At 37.6% G+C, this 15,990-nt stretch overlaps 1 protein-coding gene across 1 annotated transcript in view; it reads left to right on the top strand.

Annotated features, from left to right (window-relative positions):
- FRS2 (fibroblast growth factor receptor substrate 2) overlaps positions 1-14,516 on the top strand; it is a 51,231-nt gene extending 36,715 nt beyond the window's left edge. The window contains exons 4-7 of the mRNA XM_056482106.1: positions 314-500; positions 3,539-3,697; positions 4,504-4,667; positions 6,949-14,516. Of these exons, the coding sequence (XP_056338081.1) occupies positions 314-500; positions 3,539-3,697; positions 4,504-4,667; positions 6,949-7,899 (1,461 nt within the window). The 3' untranslated portion in view covers positions 7,900-14,516. The remainder of the gene's footprint in view (positions 1-313; positions 501-3,538; positions 3,698-4,503; positions 4,668-6,948) is intronic.
- The last annotated feature ends 1,474 nt before the right edge of the window (positions 14,517-15,990 follow it).

Raw genomic sequence — 15,990 nt, 5'->3', positions numbered from 1 at the left:
AATATTTAACTTACAAATCTCTTCTACTTTAAATTTCTCATCAGATTTTACAGTAATGTTAGGCAGCCTCATTTGTATTGTTTTTAAATGGGTATTATTTTAATTTTTTAAATTCTAGGTTAGGGTAGCACAGAAACTAGTTTGTTGATTTCTTTTTTTGGTTTTTTGTTTTTTTTTTTAAACATTCACTTCAAGGATTACAACTAATATGATAGCACAGATGGAGTCTACCAGTCAGACATCAAGATTATTAAAAGTGGTGTTGTTTCTCAAAAAAGTAATTACCTAATGCTTTTAAATTTCTTTTTTATAGGTTATTAATGTGGATGATGATGGTAATGAACTGGGTTCTGGCATAATGGAACTTACAGATACTGAACTAATTTTGTACACCCGTAAAAGGGACTCTGTAAAATGGCACTACCTCTGTCTCCGTCGCTATGGCTATGACTCAAATCTTTTCTCTTTTGAAAGTGGTCGAAGGTGTCAAACTGGACAAGGTATGTGGAAATGTTGTATAGAAAGCTTTTTGGAAATTTATTTGATGTTGGAAGATATTTTTCAGTCCTTTGGCAAGAGTTATGAAAGTAATTCGTAACTGTAGTTCTATATGTGAATTTGGTTTCTGGAAAAAAAATTGCCTTATGAGGAATGGTCTTCTGGTAGAATGAGGATTTGAGTTGCACATAGTTTTTGGCATTTGTAGCTCTGGAGAACTTCAAGCTTCTATGTGAGTATTCTTTTGGTTGACTTAGGAGGTGGTTTTGACAGGGAACTTCTGCCTCAGAGTATGACTTGACTTCAGGAGGAGGCAGTAGAATCTGAAACTGTGGAGGAATCCCCTCAGAATTCAAAGAATTCTCTATTTTTAAGATTTTAAAAGGCTGGAGCACTGATACAAACAGGATGTCCCCACCTTATTATTGTCTTCAGTAACACACTTGTGTTTCATCCTCTTCCTAAAGCAAATGCCACTTTCATTAATATCAATGACTTAATTCTCAAATTTTGATGTTTTTGTTTGAGGTGTGTATACTTCAGCTCTGCTCAGTTATTTTTTAAGTGGCTTTCAGAAAAAGATGGTTACCTTTCCAGTACCCAGACTATGCCTGTCTTGGCCAAGGTTGGCTCCCTCTGAGAACATTCAGGTGTTTCTCTCTTCCCTGCATCAGTCCCCAAGAGAAGAGCTGTATCTGCTGAGCTCTCACCCTCATTTTGCATCTGGCTGCTCTAAAATAGCTGTGTGTGATTGGAATTCCTATGCATTCATATGTTGTGAAATTAAGTTCCAATGTTCTTCTGGATTTTCGGCATTTACCAGTGTTCTTATCAATAATTTTAGGCATTGAGAAATTGCAGGTTTTGTTTTCTAATTTCACTGTTAAAAAGTCAGAAAGATGGAAGAACTGGATCATAAATAAACCTACTCAGTATTCATTCTCCACGCAGAAGTAAAGGAAGACAAGTTTTTTTTAATGGGAGTTTAAAAGGCACTCTCAGTTCTTCTCCTATGAGAAATGGAGATATTTTCAAACATTGAAGTATACTCTATACTAAACTAAATCTTCATAATTCTTAAAGTAATAAACTTTGTTTTGAAGATAATCACTTTACTGGGTTTTGCAGGTTTAGTTTACTACTTCTGAACTTTGAAAACAGATACTAATAATACTTAATTGAAAATACTAATTTGAAGGTTGTTCTCTACAGTCTACTAGCAAGTCTGCAAAATCTTACACCAAGTCTGAATGACTTCTCTGCTTTCCTTCTAATTTTTCTTTTTTTTTTTTTTATAAACAAGATTAAGCAGGCTGTGTAAGCAGCAACTCTTTCTTCCCTCTTTTGTTTCTTGCCTTCCTTATGTAATACTAAAATACTGTGAATACTGAGAAAAAAGAAATCTGGCAGAAAATGTTTTCTGCTGCCCTTTTGCAATGGAACATTGTTCCTGAGACCTACAGTGGGTTTTGTGGGCACAGTTGCAAAAATTAATCTTCGCTTCATGGGATGACCAAGAAGTTTTTCATTTGAAAATTCCCTGAATACTGCCCAGCAACTTCTTATATTAGTCAGTATTCTTGTTTCTGTTTTTTTTATTTAAATCAAGTTATTTCTGTTGATAAGTTGTGAGAAGCAATGATGGTGAAACATGGAGTTTGTGCTAGGTATCAAAAACCTTGCAGTCATGTCTTGGGAGCACATCTAGCAGAAAATTCAGGATATAAAACCTGGAGAAGTTGGTATGTCACCATGTTGTGTGACAGATCACATTGTATTTAATAGGAATGTATTTAAAGGCAGCTGAATTTCTCAGAAATGTACTGGGAGCTTTTTAAAGTTTGTAAATCTGGATTTTTAAAAAATCCTGGGTTTTGCCCATTAAGATTTAAATATGCACTGTGAATGTTCAGAAATATACAAAATATTAAATATGGACTATTGTACGTGGCTGTATTAGGGGCCAGGGACATGCAGTAGTAGAAGCTCTATAACTGCAGTGTTGCAAACATGAAGCTTATGCAGTGCAGCAGCTGTATATTAATAGCTAAACATCATTCCTCATAGCCCATTTAGTGTATTCCCTGCTGGGGTTGTGTGGTCTTCTGCCATGTGAAGCATTTCTGGTGTTCTGATCTGTCACAGCTCTGCATCCCTAAATAAAACATGATGATAGTAATTGCCAGCATATTCGCATAACTGCACTTGCAGAAGTGGCTATATAGGTAGGTAGTTTTCAGTAAAGAGTGTTTTAAGATTGTAATACTCACTTTAAAAAATGAGCACCTGCACCCACATTTAACAAGCATGTCAACTTTAACTTCATGCTTTCAATGGAAGAATAATCCAAAGCTGCGACTTTGCTGGTGAGGGTAAGTTGGGAACTCCCTGCTGTTCAAAGGCAAAGTGGCACAATACACACGCAAAATACATGGTATTGCTGCTAACTTTGTGTTCTGTGTCTATCCTTTAGCCTAAAGCAATTAGTTTGTTACTGTCTGTTTCACACAGTTTGTCTTACTAGCTTTGCATTTTAGTCTTCTTAAAGAAACTAAACTTTTATCTAGTGTTTAAATCCTTTTCTGTTGTGCAGGTATCTTATTTTTATGGTAGTTTAATAGAAATCTGATTTAGAAAATACAACTTTGTAGCACCACTTTAGTTTCATTTAATGTTTTTAAAAATATATATTTATTTAACAGGTATCCTTTCATTCAGCTTTAAAAAGGAAACAAAACCTTATTTTTTCCCCCTCATTTAGCACTCAAAACTTAGTTTTGCTCCTAACTGAATCAGTTTTCTGTTCTGTTTTAACTTTTGGTGCATGGGAACCTTATCCTTCTATTAGATAACCACTTTAAAGGTTGTCAAAGTAATTCTGTGTGTTTTAGTGCAATAAAAATTTCATAACACTTTTGCTCCTTTAACAGGTATTCATTATGTGGATTCCAGTTCTAGTTCTTGAAAGTTATATATATTGCAAGGCACGTTTCTAAGTTAGAGGGTTTTGATTTTTTTTTTTTTTTTGGTGTATTTATAGGAATCTTTGCCTTTAAGTGTGCCCGGGCAGAAGAGCTATTTAACATGTTACAAGAAATAATGCAGAATAACAGCATAAATGTGGTAGAAGAACCAGTAGTAGAAAGGAATAATCATCAAACTGAGTTGGAAGTACCAAGAACGCCTCGAACACCAACAAGTAAGTGTGGTTCTACTGTCAGATGACATACCTGAATGTAATGTGGTACTTAGCTGAAAACAGCATTTGATTTGAATTTAATCTTTAAGTAATTAAAAGGAAGGCTAATTTAAAGCTAAGAGGCTAATTACCAGTAATGCATTCTCTTGAGATACTTGCTGAGGATTATCTTAAAGAAAAAAAGTTTTAGGAGCTTAGTTATTGTGTAAGAACACTTATGAATACACCTTTTGAATTGCTTTATGATATATCAACATGCTTTACCTGTAGCATTTCAGAGAAATGTTAATGTTGGGCAATGTTTCAAACTTGTTATTAGGGGGGAAAATACTATTTAAATCAATGTGCAATTGGTTTGGAATCTTTCTTTTGCTCTGAGTAGATGAATGGGTGAGTGAAGTATTTACCTAAAATTTTCTGGTATTTTTGAAATCCCAGGCAGATGGTTTGATATTTGAAACAAGAAATTGATTTTTGCTCTGATGATTTCAGAGAAGTGGAAGCTTAGGTAAAGGAGTCTCTGTTTGTCAGGGAGAGATGTTAATGGGCGAAAGAGAAGTTGGAGGGAGTTTACTGGGTGTATAATACACCTGGGTTTCAGTGGTTGCTTCAGAAATGTGTTCCAGTAAATACTGTGATGCTGTTCTGTTTTCCATTTCCTTCCTCCAAGCAAAATGGAGCTTTGTGAATATTTAATATATTTCACTTTCTCTTTTGAAAATTAAACTTAAGACACAAAGTATCTTATTCATATACAGTAAAATGTTCTATTTTAATATGGTTTTCTTGTTCTCTAATTGAATCAGCTCCTGGGTTCAATGCACAAAGTTTACCCAACGGCTATCCCAGATACCCATCTTTTGGAGATGCTTCATCACACCCTTCCAGCAGACATCCTTCTGTCGGCAGCGCACGCCTCCCCTCTGTCGGTGAAGAGTCAACACATCCTTTACTTGTAGCAGAGGAGCAAGTGGGTGTTTTTTTCCTTCATACTACTTACGTTCTGCATTACCTCAGATTTTTCTAATGGTTGTTCTGTAGGCTTTCACTTGTGTTTTCCAGTAGCAGGTGTAACGTATTCCTACGGTATTTTAACTACCTCAGAAAAGTGTTGCCTTGCCTCTTTAAAATCATATTTTGTAGAATGGCTTGCTGAGGAATGAATACTTCATACAAAAATAAAGATACAGAAAGTATGTGTTTGTGTTATACTCTTCAAAAATTTCAGTAACTATTCAGTAACTATCTTTAAGCATAAGTAATTGTACATTATAATGAGAGATCCTGGTCTCTTTATACAGGAATTTCTGTGTACAGGAAAAGCTTCTTTACAGTAAGTCTTCTATTTGCCAAATAGAAGTCATGGAACAATTTATGTTAGAAGGAAGCTCCAGTCCTCTAGATCAAAGTTTTAAGTTACAGACAGCTGCACGGAGCCTTGTCCTGGACGTGTTTTGAATACTACAGGCAAGGGGATTTCACAGAATCTGAGCCATGTGTTCCAGTGTTTCACCACTTTTTTTGTGAAATCATTTCTCTCTAATATGTTATCAGATTTTTGCCTGTTAGATCTGGTGTTGGTTGTCCCTTGGCCTTTTGCTGAACATCCCCAAAAAGCGTCTTTGCTTTATCTGTTAGGTAGTTAAAAACAGCTATTAGGTGGTTTCCTGCCTTCTCTTAAAATGGAGCTCACATAAAGATGGTGTCTTCAGCTTCTCCTTGTATGTGATGTGCTCCAGCTCCTCTTTAGTCAAGGTCCTCCACTTGACTTGCCTCAGTATGGTGCTGTCTGTCTTGTACTCTGGAGCTCAGGTTCAGTCTCCTGAGACCTGAATTGATGGTAGCAGTAACTTTCCTTAACTTACTGGCTGTGCTATTGCTAACACAAATCAGTGCATGTTTGGTTTTCATTGCTGCAAGAGCAGACTACTGACTCACATTCAACTTACCATCCACCTGGACCCCTGAAGTTTTGCTGCAAGGCTGTTTTCAGTCAGTTGGTATTTAGCCTGTTGGTGTTGTTTCATACCAAGAACTGGATTTTCTATTTGCTGTTGCTGAACTTAATAAGGTTTCTATGAGGTTGGTTCTCCAGGCTGCTGAAATACCTCTCAGTGGAATCCCTACAAGTCTGATTAGACTTGTAGGTTTGAAAATGTCATGTGGTTTAGGAAGACATTCATGTGTGACAAGAAACAGCATTAGAAACCAGAGAAGGTAGCCAGAGCAGTGTTCTGAACTATCTTGTGGGAAAGGAGTTGTTAAGAGCTCTCACAGAAGAGCTCAGGTGTTATTATTGGAGTTACTGAATAGTGAGTTTAAAAAATCAGTGGAGGAGTCAAGTGAGCTAGTAAATGACACTTCAGCTTGCAGAGCTTGACACAGAGACTGGCAAGCTACATGACTGCTGCTGTAAAATACTACTTTTGCTGTTTGGATATCCAGAGATAGAATGAAAATTTAGAGAAGGAATCCAGTCTTTCCCATTCAGCCTTGTATTGATCCACTGTGGAAATTGGAGGGATATAACCTAGGAGTGTATTTTTGCCTTTCTTAGTGACATACAGTGCCAAGTCCTGCTTCTTTTTAATTCTGAGTGCTGCACTTTATATGGAATTGTATATTTTCTACTTGAGTTCCTGTTCTTAGGAGGCAGTTGGCTCTTGAAGAAAGAATGCATAGTTCTTCCTGTAGACCCAACCTATATTTTTGTTCCTGGAGCAGTACACAAGGCAAGAGGCCGAGGGTTTTCTTAGGTCTCTCTGGGGTTTTCTTTCTGTTTTTGTTTTTTTAATTATACTTGTATGGACAGTAGATTTCCTTGCAGTTTAGAAGTTATGAACATTAACTTTGCGAAAGTAATTGTTGGTCACAACAAAGTAGAGCTCTCAGTGATCTGCCTAGGTCAAGTAATGATCTAAGCTGGAGCAGCCCAAGGTGGTCTTGATTAGAGCCAAGCTCTAGAACTAGAGCACAACTGAGATAAAGCATCAAATAAAAATAATCAGTGTAAGAGATAAATTCTGTTTTTTCGTTAGAGGAACATTGACATAACTAATAACAAAATTTCAGGGAAAAAGCCTAAAACAGTTCAGTAAAATGCAAGAGAGGTGACATTTGCTCTTAAACACCTGCCATCACAAGTTTTCCTTTTCAGGTATTTTGATTAGAAAAGTGGGGAGTTAATACATTTGGAGGGGAGAGAAAGGCACAATAGTATTTGAATTTCTTCACTTTTCTTTCCCTTTTAGGTGCACACTTATGTAAACACTACTGGAGTACAAGAGGAAAGAAAAAATCGATCAAGTGTGCATGTGCCACTGGAATCAAAACTTTCAAACACTGAAACAACTAAAATGAAAGAAGATCAGATGTGTACTGATGACAGAGATGCTCAGGTTCTCCTGGAGCCTGAAGGAGTGAAGTTTGTTTTAGGACCAACGCCTGTTCAAAGGCAGTTAATGGAAAGAGAGAAACTGGAACAACTTGGGAGAGATCAAGTTAGTGGCAGCAGCACAAACAACAGTGAATGGGACACTGGGTACGACAGTGATGAACGAAGAGAGACACCATCTGGTAATAAATTGGTGTATGAAAATATAAATAGGTTATCAATCCCTAGTGCCTCAGGGGTCAGGAGAGGTCGCTTGACATCAACCAGTACCTCAGACACGCAGAACATTAACAACTCTGCTCAGAGGAGAACTGCGCTGCTGAACTACGAGAACTTGCCATCCTTGCCTCCTGTTTGGGAAGCCCGCAAGCTGAGCAGAGATGAAGATGACAGTTTAGGACCAAAGACCCCATCTCTGAATGGCTACCACAATAACCTAGATCTAATGCATAACTATGTCAATACAGAGAATGTAACAGTACCAGCAAGTGCTCATAAAGTAGAATTTACACGACGTCGGGACTGTACCCCAACAGTCTTTAACTTTGACATTAGGCGTCCAAGTTTAGAACACAGGCAGCTCAACTATATACAGGTTGACTTGGAAGGTGGTAGTGACTCTGACAACCCTCAGACTCCAAAAACCCCCACCACTCCACTTCCGCAAACTCCAACCAGGCGCACAGAGCTGTATGCTGTGATAGACATTGAAAGAACTGCTGCTATGTCAAGCTTGCAAAAAGCACTGCCCCGAGATGATGGTACTTCTAGGAAAACTAGACATAACAGTACTGACCTGCCTATGTGAGCCTGGGGAGCATTGAATCATTTGCACCTTTTGTGAAGTTTATAAAATTGAAGATGCGAGTACTTTGCATTTCTTAACACTAACGCCTTTTATAGACTAATAGAACTTCTTCTGCATACTTCATGTACTTGTCTTACTAAAGGGAATTAATGTAGAGCAAGTATTCATTTTAGGTAACACTATTTCATTCTACAGTAGAAGTAATTACTGCATAGCAGCATCACCACCTTTCACAGTGCCTCTTTAATTGATTAGAATCTGAGTGACATGCCAGTTTTGAATTTATAAATATTCTGGTCTGGTGCCTATACTCATTAATGGCATTTATAATACTTTTTAAAGCCTCTTGATATGTGCATTATTAGCAGGTAAACCTAGTCTTTCAGTATACATATCTGACGTTCATTCCTCATTGAAGTGGTTCCTCCAGAGTGAAATGTATGTAATGTGTTAATTCATTCAGTTTGACATACACAAGAGATATTGGTTCATCTCAAGGAATATAAGCACCACACTTTTTTTTGTCTGTGGGCAAGAAGGCCTCTAATTCCTGACAGTTTTCTAAACTTGTGTGATATTTGAGAGGTCACACTGGCAATTGTTGATCAGAGCTATAAACACATGAAAAATCAGCCTTAAGCTCCTTCTGTTTGAATAGAATTCCAAGCGACATATCAAATTCCCTCTGAAATCTGACAAAATTTTAATCTCATTAGAGTTTTGGGTTTTTTTTGTGAAGGAATTCACAGGTGGGCTGTATGAATTAAGGCTCTCTTGTCGTTTCTTAGTTCAGTGTGCCTTCTTTTCTTTGCATTTGTGTGTTTCCTTTTTATTTGTTCCATAATGTCTTGTTTTAAAAGTCAAAATTTTGTACATAGCTTTAATTGTTCAGGGTCACCTATGTATTTGTCTTACTCTCTGCATTTGACAAAGCGAGACTCTTGAAGGTCAAATGGTTGTCTTCGTCCAGTGTTCTACTTGTTTATGCCTGACAGAAATATTCCAGCTCTCCAGCAGCATGCATTATTGCACAACTGGAAAGGTTTATTATGCAGTTATTGTCTTCCTCTAAAGCATCAGACACAGGTTACACGGGAGGCAGGGTACTGGACTTGATAGTTCTTTATAGAAAGTTGTACCTTCTAGAAATGTGCATCCATAGGTGATAGTGTACTTTTAACTTAAAAGGATACGTAGTAAATTATCTGAAGGTAGTATTATCTATGAGCATACTTGCTTTCTTTTTGCAGTTGGTGAATTTGGTTACAGTGATGGCTGTTCAGTGTTACAGGTACATCCAGGTAGAATGTTGTTTGTTGAATATGCCAGAGGCACTCTTAGAAGTTTTTTTTTCTGTTTTGTTTATTAATACTCTGAATAATCTTAGAATTCTGGCAGTATTGCAGGTGCACCTTGGTACTAGCAGCAGAAGAGATTGCTCTTGAGCCCATGATTGCAAAGGAACTGACACTTGTGTGAACTGGTATGATGTAAAATAACCCTTGAACTGTGAGGAAAAACATGCAAGAAAAGCCATTTGGAGATCTGAAAAAGCATTAAGGGTCTCCACGCAATATTTGAATTGAAGTTTTATAAAAACCAAACTACAATTACTTTCTGTCTTTTAAATTGGTGTGTATTTGTGTTCCTACAATTTTTTCTTTGGTCTTCTCTCATTTAGTAGTGGCAGCAGTAGTAGCACCTGAAATATATGTCTCTTGCCATACCACTAGGTGGTATCAGACCACCTTTTCACTCTGGCTTTCATTATTCTTTACAGACTGTATGGTACTGCAATACCAGATGGACAAAGAACATAATTTGCTGAAGTAAAAGATGGGAGTCATTGAGACCATTGAGAGGAACTTAAAAGAGATTAAAAAAAACCAAACAAACCCTCTAATAATTATTTCATGGTCAGCCTCTGCTTACTCTTGTAAGAGACTTGCTGACTTGTGAGGAGACATTGGTACTCAAGAAGGTAAAGACTGCCAAGAGCTAGGCATTTTAAATGTTGTAGCCACGTGGGGGTTGGTCTCTTCCAGTCAGCCAGCAACAGGACAAGAGGACATAGGCTTAGGCTGTGCCAGGTAGATGTTAGCAGGAAATTCTTCACAGAAAGGCTGATTAGACATTGGAATGTGCTGCCCAGGGAGGTGGTGGTCACTGTCCCTGGAAGCATTCAAGGAGAGAGTGGACATGGCAGTTGGTGCTGTGGTGTGGTTGACAAGGTGGTGTTCGGCCATAGGTTGGCTTCAGTGATCTCAGAGGTCTTTTCCAAGCCTACTGATTCTTTGATTCTGTAACTGCTCCCTCGCATCTTTGCCCTTGCCTCCCCTTATGGACCTCCTGGTCTGTACTGAAGAGAAATTACCATGTATTGCAAAATACTTACTGGGTTAATAATACTGGTGTGATTCTTGTTCTTAGCATACAGCTCACTTAAATTTGTGAGCTGAACTAATGCTTCAGCATATGTTTTGAGGCAAACCTGTTTGATCTAGCTGGCTGCTTAGAAATATATGGTCCTCATCTGTATAGTTTGGACAAATTAACTGGACCCTTAAAACACACCTGTGAGGTACGGAAGTAATAATATTCTTAACTACTAAATAGGGAAGCAGAGGCTTTGGGTAGATCGTAAATGACCTGCTGAAATTTCAACAACCAGCCATATCCCTCCTTTGTTCCAGTGCACTGTCCTATGCATTTTTTCTGAATAGTCTCAGATAAAAAAGAATGGTCTGAGCAAATTTTTTACATTGTTGCAAGTTTCAGAATGTTTTCTTAGCTCTGGTCCCCAGAATTGAGAACATACTGAAATTTCAACTGTCTGTAGCCTTAATTATATTAACAAGTCGGATGACATATTTTCCAGGACTACTTTTTTAACCTGTTACATTTTACAGGTGGGATAATGCTTTCTCGTTTTGTGTACGCTGCAAACATACTGCATAGTCCCTGTCACCCACACTACTCATCTTTAGCATTCCTTATTTTCTGCCCCTTGAAGTAGATGCAGTTGCAATGCACTTTACCCTTTGAGACTTGGTAAATATTTTTTTCAATTCAGTCTCTTTTAAAGTCTGTGATGTTAGATTTAGTGTCTGTAATATAGGATTCAGTTTTCAGCTGAAATCTCTCAATGGAATTTAGATCATATTTATTTTGGGCCCACAGGTGTATAGACTGAGAAACTAGAAATGTGTAACCATTTTCTTTAGTAAATGTGGCATGTTAAGTTTACATAAACTAGGTCCTGTAAAAATGGTAACATCTCCATCAATTCTACATTTCATCCATAATGTGCAGTTGGTTGCTGCCCTTCAAACTCATTTGACAAGGGGAAACCTTTAACTGTAGGTATTCCTTTAGTGCAATGATTTGGGAAAGACATACTTTACTGTATCTTTTAAACAAGGAAATGGAGTTGTTAACACAAAAAAGTGACCAAAAGTACATAATAAAGATTGTGCTAGAAATACAGGGAGTGAGAATTTATTCCATTGTTACATCAGGAAAATAGTATTTTCCTCAAAATGATGTCAGAAGGAGGACCAATTGTTTTAATTTTTGTGGTGATTTTTGCTGACTTCCTAAAACAATATTGAAAAAGACCATTCTGAAAACCATGACATTCATTAGAACATCTTTTGTTTCCCCCAATAAGTATGTTTTGCATTTGACAGGGGTTGAATCTGGTGATGTGCATTGAAGCACTAATTCTATTAAAGTCTTCAGAGCTTTTATAGAAATTATAATTGTTGAATTGTGAGAGAGATTCAGGAGAGAGCAGATTGTTCTTGTTCATTGACGGTGAAGTAAAAATGGAAATTCTGATTAATGTCAGTTACTATTTTGAGTATATAATGATGTATCTGATTTGGACTTCTGTTTTTAAGCAGTATTCCTTGCTTCATGTAAGGTGAGATCCATGGTGAAATTCCATTTCTGCACTGTACTAATTTATTTAATGGCTGCAAATAAGATGAAACTAATGGAGTAGGAACTAGTAGTGAACTTAAATCTGAAATTCTCCTATTTCCCGTAAAGGAGTCTGGTCCTTCATTGTGATAGATAGGAGTTAGGTATTTTTGGAATTTAATGATATGATCTTTCCCATCTCTTCCTTGAGGTAGCAATTCAGGCATTTATATTTGACAGTATTTACTTAATATAAACCTAAGTTCTTTTATTATGTCTTTATTTTTAATTCATATACACTCCAAGGAAAAAAAACATTCAGAAGAAATTCCACCACAAAAAACTGCGTTAAGTTGGAGTCAGATTTGCTGATGTCCTTCTTACAGAAGATTATGAAAAAGGAAATCATGTTGAGGTTCTTTCATGATCTTTAGGAATTACTTCCTCTTTTGGACAAGATGAGTGAATCAGAAGAGAAAAAAAGAGTAACTTAGCATCTGCTACTCTGACCACGTATACATTATTTCTTGTGATGTGCTGTAAGGTATGTGACTAAGTCTGTCAGATGTCTTATGAGGATGTTTTCCTAACACGGTGTTTACTCCAGATTAACGCAGTATTTTGTTTGGAAGTATGTAGGTGTACAGGTAGAAACAGAGTATGAGAAATAAGGTTGATGAAACAAGTGTTGGACATTTCTATATTTTTATACATTATGAAGGGCATTTTTGAAAATTTTCTTGCAGTTTTAGTAATTATTTAGTGTGGTAATATACATATATTGTGACAATGTTTTCCGCTATATCCATTACTTTGGTGTAATTCTATTTTATGTAGCAAATATGTGTATATAGAAAGGAGATTATGTAAGAACTATGATTAAAAAATAGGCTCAAGACCTTCAGAACAGGGACCGTCTTCCTCTGTGTCTACAAAGTACTAAATGCCTTGGGGTCCCAGCCAGAGCTCCTGTCTGAGACCTGTAGTGACCGAATTGCCAAGTGAGGAGTTGGGGGAAGCAGCTCTTCTGCTTTCCACGGGAAGCCTGAGTATGAAAGGTGCCATGAAGCTCACCGTGCCAATCCCCGGTGCTGGGGCTGTGCTGTGTACAGCTGTTCCCAGCACCACCTGCCAAGCGACCCAGGGAGCCCAGGTCCATATATCCTTTGCTCCAGTCCTTCCCCTTGGCAGTAGGAAAGGAAATCTGACAAGGAGCTTTAATGTCAACAGGAAATCTTACTTGTTAGCAGGGTGACCCTTCCAGAGCTTGCTTGGTCCGCATGCAGTGTCCTTTGAAGCCGAACAAATGATTCCTGTTGACTTCAAGGGCCACTGGATGTGCTCCTGCAAGATCAAGTTCTGCTAACGTAACAGCTCTGTTACACCTGAGGACCTGGTTGGTCAAGTTCTTCAGGAATGGTCTAAAAAGATGTAAAAATATAAATATATTTAATTACATGTACTGAAAACCAAATCCTATTTGTTGTGGTCAGAGTTCAGATAATTATGGGAATTTTGATTTCTTAGTCATACTTGCAAATATATTGTTTTAACTATTGTGTATGAAAGAGGAAGTGATTCTAAAATGTGTGAAAGATCAGGATTACACCTGTTTTTTTAATGGTCATGTTATTTAGGAATGGATATCAGTGAATTTAACTCCATAATAATGCAATTTTTTTGCATTGGAATATGTGTGTATATCATACACCTGCATTTTATATATAATATATTATATATTTGGTACTAACTTTGTATTTTGAAATTTTGCCAAATTGCGAACACAGATGTTCTCACTTGTAAGACTTTGGTACTTAATAACTGAATGTATAAGAAATGCTCTAATGAGAGTATGAGAGGAAAGAGAGTTGTATGGTGTCCCACAGCCCAGATGGCTCGACCAGCAGGCACGTTGCCTTTTCCACGTCTCACGTCATTGCAGCATCACCTTTGGTCTCCTGGAAGCAGTCTGTGTGCCGGCTGCCGCCACGCCAGTCACAGCTGACTGGCAGTAGTGATACAGTAGCCACCAGTGTGCCACAAACACCTTCATTAAATGCAGAAATAGACATTTCTACAAAGGCCAAAATCTTGTGTTGTATGTTCCTTTCTTGTCATTACATTGTATCATATTGTAAGATTATTGTATGTCCTAATTTGCATTATAAAATGTTTTTTCCTACTTAAAGGCATAAATATAGCAACTTTGTATAAAGGTAGCTTTCTAGATTTTTATTTCTTTTATATAAAAAAGTCTAAACAGTGGGAGTACCATTGCCAAATTGTTTATAAAATTGCAAGTAATTTTCCCTGTTCAGTGAATTTGTTTTTACAAACATTCCGTATTTCTTATACTATGCAGAAAAAATGTATTTTTATGCCATTCCACATTAATCTTAAAAATAATTTCATTTCTTTTAAGCTGTCATTATTGAGAAAGCTTACCAAATGTGCATTTAAAAACAATGTGTTATGTACATTTTTCCCCTTACCAGTGCCAACTTCATTCGGAAAAAAAAATTGTAGCATGGCAATAAACTATTGATTTTACATTAAAAATTGTCTGTGGGTTACTTCAGTAGTTTGCAGTTAGCGTCACTGTATTGTGTTTTGTCTTTTATAATTTTTCTGCTTTTCTTTATAAATCATTGCTTCATGTAACTCTCTCTGCCCTCCTCCCTGCCTCCATATTCCAGTCATTACTCAGTAGTAAAAATGCCCCAAACTGATCATGGTGATCTGAAGTCTGTAAATTCATTGCCAAGATTTTGTTTCATTTCTGCTGGTTTTTCGTCACATCTCTGTCATGCACATTAAGATTTTCTTTTAAATGAGATTTTTTAGATGGGGCATTTTTTTCTTCACATACAATGCAACTTGAAAAATTGCCCTTGGCACAACACAGGTGAGGGCACTGCACAGCTGAGAGAGGCAGGAACACAGAACCAGCACTGCTGCTGTGTTCTTCCTATTCTAGTGTCACTACTTTCACACATTGTGAATCATAGTTTAGCAATGGTCAAAAGCCCCTCAAACCAAATTTACTAACTTGCTGTAGTTTTTCTGTGAGCATTGGATCTTTCAAAGACCACAGCTTCAATAAGTCTGAGGCATTTTAAATCTTTTTTCTCCCAGCTCACCACAGTAGTAGCAAATGTGAATTAAAATGAATTATTCAAATCTTTATGCATGCTGTGATTCTGAGAGAAGCTGTTTACATTATTTCAGTTTTATTTGCCCTAGCAAAACTTAAACAGTTTTCTGCATGACTACAAGGAAAACTAAAGATAATTAAATTAAATTAGTAATTTAGTTTTCAGAACAGGGTTGTGGAGGGAAGTGTATCTAACTCAGTGAAGAAAACAGGACAAAAAGCCTAACATACTCAAGAACTAATACTAACCAGGTATCGATAAAATTAGCAATACAGGTGAGAGTTGGCAGAGTTTTAGTCATGTTCTTTTTTGCCATCTCCATTGGGATAGATTTCTGTCTGGCCAGTTTGAATCTAGAACAGATAACTTTCCATATATCCCAAGAGCTTAGTATCTAGTAGCAAGAAGAGGGATACCAACTGGAATTAATTCTTGAGGATGAGTCAAACAAAATAATACAGGTTGGTTTTGGTTTATTTCGTATGACCAGGTAACGGGCTTTTTGTGTAGAGGAAAAGCAGTGACAAAGGAAGTTTTAAGCGTTGTCTCACACTGACAAAGGGGAATAGTTACCAATTTTTCTGTATTGGATGGGATTGCGCTGGGCATCTCCTGTTCACTGTTTGTAACTGGAGCCGTGGTCTAAGAGCAGCCCTCTGGTCTGTCGAATGCACTGGAGGCCATAAGCAGTAACTAGAAATGCTTTTGACCTGTCTGAGAATTCCTGACCTCCAGGAATATCACAGAACCGCAAAATCACAAAGTAGTTTCAGCTGAAAGGGACCTTAACAATCATCAAGCTCCAAATCCCCCGCCATGGGCAGGGACACCTTCCACTCGACCAGGATGCTCAGAGCCCCATCCCACCCGGCCTTGGACACTGCCAGGGATGGGGCACACACGCTTTTCTGGGCAACCCGTCCCAGCGCCTCTCCACCCAGCGCAAGGAATTTTTTCCTAACAGGTCTCCAGGTCACAGAGCCCACGGCAGCGCTGAGGCGGCGCGGCCGGA

This window comes from Oenanthe melanoleuca, chromosome 1A (assembly GCF_029582105.1).
Source record: "Oenanthe melanoleuca isolate GR-GAL-2019-014 chromosome 1A, OMel1.0, whole genome shotgun sequence".
NCBI lineage: Eukaryota > Metazoa > Chordata > Aves > Passeriformes > Muscicapidae > Oenanthe > Oenanthe melanoleuca.
This window is presented reverse-complemented; position numbering and strand designations above follow the sequence as displayed.